At 38.8% G+C, this 5000-nt stretch overlaps 1 protein-coding gene across 1 annotated transcript in view; it reads left to right on the top strand.

Annotated features, from left to right (window-relative positions):
- LOC119580863 (putative inorganic phosphate cotransporter) overlaps positions 1-5000 on the top strand; it is a 7839-nt gene that overhangs the window by 1552 nt on the left and 1287 nt on the right. Inside the window, exons 3-10 of the mRNA XM_037929067.1 lie at positions 439-638; positions 1583-1816; positions 1945-2032; positions 2289-2515; positions 2743-2892; positions 3322-3454; positions 3710-3951; positions 4498-4631. Of these exons, the coding sequence (XP_037784995.1) occupies positions 439-638; positions 1583-1816; positions 1945-2032; positions 2289-2515; positions 2743-2892; positions 3322-3454; positions 3710-3951; positions 4498-4631 (1408 nt within the window). The remainder of the gene's footprint in view (positions 1-438; positions 639-1582; positions 1817-1944; positions 2033-2288; positions 2516-2742; positions 2893-3321; positions 3455-3709; positions 3952-4497; positions 4632-5000) is intronic.

Genomic DNA, 5000 nt, shown 5'->3' with positions numbered 1-5000 from the left:
CTACTACTACTACTACAACTTCTACTTCTACTACTGCTAACGCTACCGCTACTACTGCTACTACTCCTACCGCAACTACTACTACTTCAATTACTACTACTACTACTACTACTGCTACTACTAATAATAATAATAATATTAAGAATAACAATAGTAATAATAGATAGTAATAATAACACTAATGATGACAATGATAGTAATAATAATGATAACAATTATAATAATGATTATAATAATAACTACAACAGCAATAATAATTTTAAAGAATAATAACACCAATAACAATAGTAGTAGTAGTAGTAGTAACAACAATAATAGTTATGATAGTAGTAGTGATAATAATGAATGATGATGATATTATGATGATAATGATGATGACAGTGATAGTAATAATGATATTTATAATAATAATAATGATAATAACAGCATTCTAACCAGGTAAAGAATGCTGGGCAGTTCGCTATACTTTGGGAATGCTGATGTTTTTCGGCCTTGCTGTCGAATACTCCTTGCGTGTAAACCTGTCCATCGCTATCGTGGCCATGGCAGGAACCACAGAGATTCCTGATAACAGTAACTCGACCGATGACAGTTGTCCAGTTAAAGGAAATTCAAGCGATTCGGAGGATAGATATACAGTGAGACTGAGTTCTGTGTATGTTTTTTTTTATGGTATCTTTGAGAAATAGGGTGCTTGTTTTTATTATTTTTTTCTTTCTTTCTTTTTTTTTTGGGGGGGTTGCTTATTTGTTATGCATTTGTTTTTCTTCATGGTTTGATTTTTTTAAATGTGCCACGTTATGTTTGTGTTTGTTCTTTGAGGTGAATTTGGAACGTTGAGGACACTTTGTTGCATGACAGAATTAAAAAGTAACTGGTGTGCTGGTTACATTTTATCACACACTTATAACATACAGATAACAGCAGATCACAAAATGCGTACCCACATAAACACTCCAGTAGGAACATCCACCATATAGTCCACAGTCCACAAACACCACTCTGTACTTCACATTCCAAAGATACATTCCACCACATAATTCATACTCCGCACAATCAACTCACTCCATCCTCCACACACCACTGGAACAACCCTTCATTTGAATAAAGTTATGTAGACTCATTCCGCCTTATACCAAGCCAGGAGCAACCCACACACAGGGCCAAGAGGCGATAACTTTAGCCGTCATAAGAACACCTCAGTGTACAGATCCCACTCTCACTCCACTCAGTAAATCACACAGTCCACCCAGTATTTACCACTCTCCTCGGGCATTCCATATCATCAGTAAATTATATATATTTATATATATATATATGTATATATATATATATATATATATATATATATATATATATATATATATCACTCCACAGGGGAAACCCACTCTGCATCTCTTACTTTACAGGGAAAACCAACTCCATATCTCGCACTGCATAGAGGTAAACCCACTCTATGCCTCGCGCTCCACAAGGAAAACAGAGGGAATCTACTACATTAAGACAGAACACAAGCAACTGCACAGACACAATCCCTCCCTTACTAACACTCTCCGGATACAACCCACTCCACCCTCCCCAGGAAGGCGAGTTTGACTGGGACGAGAAAACGCAGGGGCTCATCCTGGGGGCTTTCTTCTATGGCTACACGTGCACCAACCTCTTGGGTGGGCGGGCGGCAGAGTACCTGGGAGGGCGCCTGGTCTTCGGTCTGGGAGCGGTCGTCTCTTCGTGCATAGCCCTCTTGTCTCCGCTCTGCGCCAGGATCTCCACCGGGTTCTTCGTGGCTTCTCGGGTCGCCATGGGGATCGCCCAGGTAAGAAATGGTGAGAATTTATTCATAATTTCTTCTCTCTGGTTTATTTTAGGGTCTCAGTTAAGAAATAGAGGGAAAACATAGATATGGATATTGTTTTTTTTAATGGATGCGGCTTGTTTTTCTAGGGGGTGTCGTTGCCTGCAGTAAATTCGATCATGGCGACGTGGTTTCCTCCTGAAGAAAAGGCAAAAATCAGTCCCTTTGTATACGGAGGTAAATTGGTAAATTTTCAGTGATATTTTCCTTTTTTATATAAAATTATAAGTCAAACGAAGAATGCACAAACATCAGTTACTTGAAATTTCACTGGTAAACTTTATATTCGTAAATTCAATTGTTACAAAGAGATGAATAAACCAGTAAGATAAAGGAAAAATAAATTCGTAATATATACGCAGAATGTCTCCGATTATAATCCGTCACATCACGTACACATTCATTCATTCATTAACTTACATTATTCACGCAGGCATGCAGATTGGCACCGTCATTTCCCTGCCTGTGAGCGGCTGGTTGATTTCCGCGGGGTTCCTTGGGGGTTGGCCTTCCGTTTTCTACGTCTTCGGGGCTCTGGGGATAGTGTGGGGTATTCCCTGGTTCCTCCTGACACACGATAGGCCTGAGAAACATCCTAGGATCTCGCAGGCTGAACTGAGCTTCATCCAAGGTCATCAGGAAACAGTCAAGAAAGCAGAGGTAGAAGGGTATACAGATATTTCCATGCACCATCATGTACAGAGTGATACGTATATAATTGCATAATTTATGAATATTTAGCAATAATCTTTATAACAAACTGCCAATCTTCCAAGTATTGTGAATTTCTAACTCCCTTGAAAGGCGACCATCTCTCCACCTCCAAAATGTTACAGATATGATTTAGATTTATGTGATGAAAAATAATGAATAACAACTCTTGACAGATAGTATCGATTTCCTGGAAAGAGATCGTCACTTCCGGTCCAATGTGGGCGTGTATTTTCATAATGACAGGTGGTAGTTTTGGCTTCTACACTCTCTTAACGGAGCTTCCAACATACCTCGCCAACATCCAGCATTTCGATATGAATAGTGTAAGATCAGGAAATATAATAGTTTTTCGATTGTGAGTTTATTGTGTTGTAGTAAATTTTATTTGGTATATTGTAGATCATAATTCAATAGATCGATTGTCCTCTTGTAACAACAATGGCAGCAGAATTAACAAGCGAGAAGAAAAAACAAAAACAAAAGAATTATAAGGGTGATACAATGCGTACTTTCTAACTGGTGACTCCCCATTCAAAAGATCTTGTATAAATGATATGTTCAAAATCCTAATCACGAAAACTTCTCTCTATAAGGGAACAGTAAGGTATGTGTAATTAGCACGTAAGAATTATGTTTTTGCATATGGTGCGCTTCCATACGAAAGTGTCTTCTTGTAAAAAGAAATAGTGAATAACCAAACATCATCCCTTTTCCTTACTAACATTATACCTACTCCTTTCTTTCGCCCACAGAGCGGCGTCCTCTCAGCCACTCCTTACGCAGTGCTTTGGGCTTTCGGCGTCCTTTGGGGAATCTCCATGGACAAGCTCTTCTCTGTGGGTGTTCTGTCGATCAGGACGGTCAGGAGGCTCTCCACTGCAGTCGGTTCGTCCCTTTTCATTTCCATGTTTCTTCGTCATATTTTTTTTTCTCCTCTCTTTTCTCTTTTTTTCATGATGTGTAGAATATGGAGATGGTATGTCACAAATTCGTGCAAAAACATTTCGTGGACAGTGGCTCTAACTTTCGAGTATGTGTGTGTGTTTGTATATGTGTGTAGTGTACAAGTCTATAAGTATATGCATATACCAAACACAGAAGACTAAACCAAAATTCTAAAGTCTTCCCACCTCCCCGCAGCCCACTACATACCAGCCGTCGCTCTGATTGCAATGTGCTTCGTTAACTGCAACTCTGCGATTGCAATGGCAATGTTGTGCATGGCTGTAGGATTCAATGGCGCTTCCTACAGCGGAAACACTCTCGCAGAACAGGACATCGCCCCCAACCTGGCGGGTACGCTGCTGGGAATCACCAACACCTTTGGCTCGGCCACGGGATTCCTTGCTCCTGCGACTGTGGGGGCCATCACCAGCGGCAATGTGAGACCCGACTGAGGTTTTTGCCTCTTATTCTTACCTTAATCTTGTGGCATTTTTGTATTTGCGAGTTTGATTATCATTATCATTATTTTTATGACTGTTATCAGTTACTATTATCATTATTATATAGGTCTATATGTCTGTCTACCTGTTCACCTCTATTCCCCTTTCCATCTTTCAATCCATTATTCTCTCTTCCTTACCCATTAACCTTCTACATTTAATTATCTATCTCATAATTAGAGTTTCCATATGATATATAACTCTAATTACTAAGTGTCCGTTGCCATCTTATGCCCATCAGGCTATCCAAATATCTCTCCTGTTTCCTCGTCCAGCATGAGTTTCATTATCTATCTACTTGTGATTATATACACAATTGTTAATCGTCTTGTTCTGTCCCTTATCCATCTCTCTATTTTTTCCATTTTTCTCTCTTCCTTACCCACCAAGGGATCCATTATCTATCGAATAATATACTCAAGTTACAAGCTCCGTCCTTCATCCATCTATCTGTTTACCCATCTATCTCCCCCATCATTCCAGCAATGGTCACTGGCCGCCTGGAGATTAGTGTTCATTATCACAGCCATCATCTATGCGGTCACATGCACGCTGTACCTTTTGCTCATGTCAGCTGAAGTCCAGCCTTGGAACGAGCCTAAAAGGGACCAGGAAAGGTTAGTTTTTTTTTTTTCTTTCTTTTTTCGAGTGGTAAAATTGAAAACATTGATCAACGGTCAGAATAGTTCTAACGTATTTTCAGACTGTTTCTAACGGTCTTCCGAATTAAGTTTCATAATTTCATTTTTGGTTGACAGATTTTTTTTTTTTATTATCAGCAGAGTTTACAAAAAAATATAGATAAATAAATGAAATAGATTATTACTCCTGAACTTTAATTCTACGTTTGTAGGAGTAATTATCACTTTCAAAGTTCTTCATCAATTCAGGTTCTATAACATGACTTACTTTTACATACATCACAAAAAGTTCGTTACAAAAGTAAAACTCACAAAATAAGTTTATCACCCAGAATGATCTATAAT

This window comes from Penaeus monodon, chromosome 2 (assembly GCF_015228065.2).
Source record: "Penaeus monodon isolate SGIC_2016 chromosome 2, NSTDA_Pmon_1, whole genome shotgun sequence".
Classification (NCBI taxonomy): Eukaryota; Metazoa; Arthropoda; class Malacostraca; order Decapoda; family Penaeidae; genus Penaeus; species Penaeus monodon.
The sequence above is the reverse complement of the archived record's forward strand: the minus strand, read 5'-3'. Positions and strand labels throughout refer to the sequence as shown.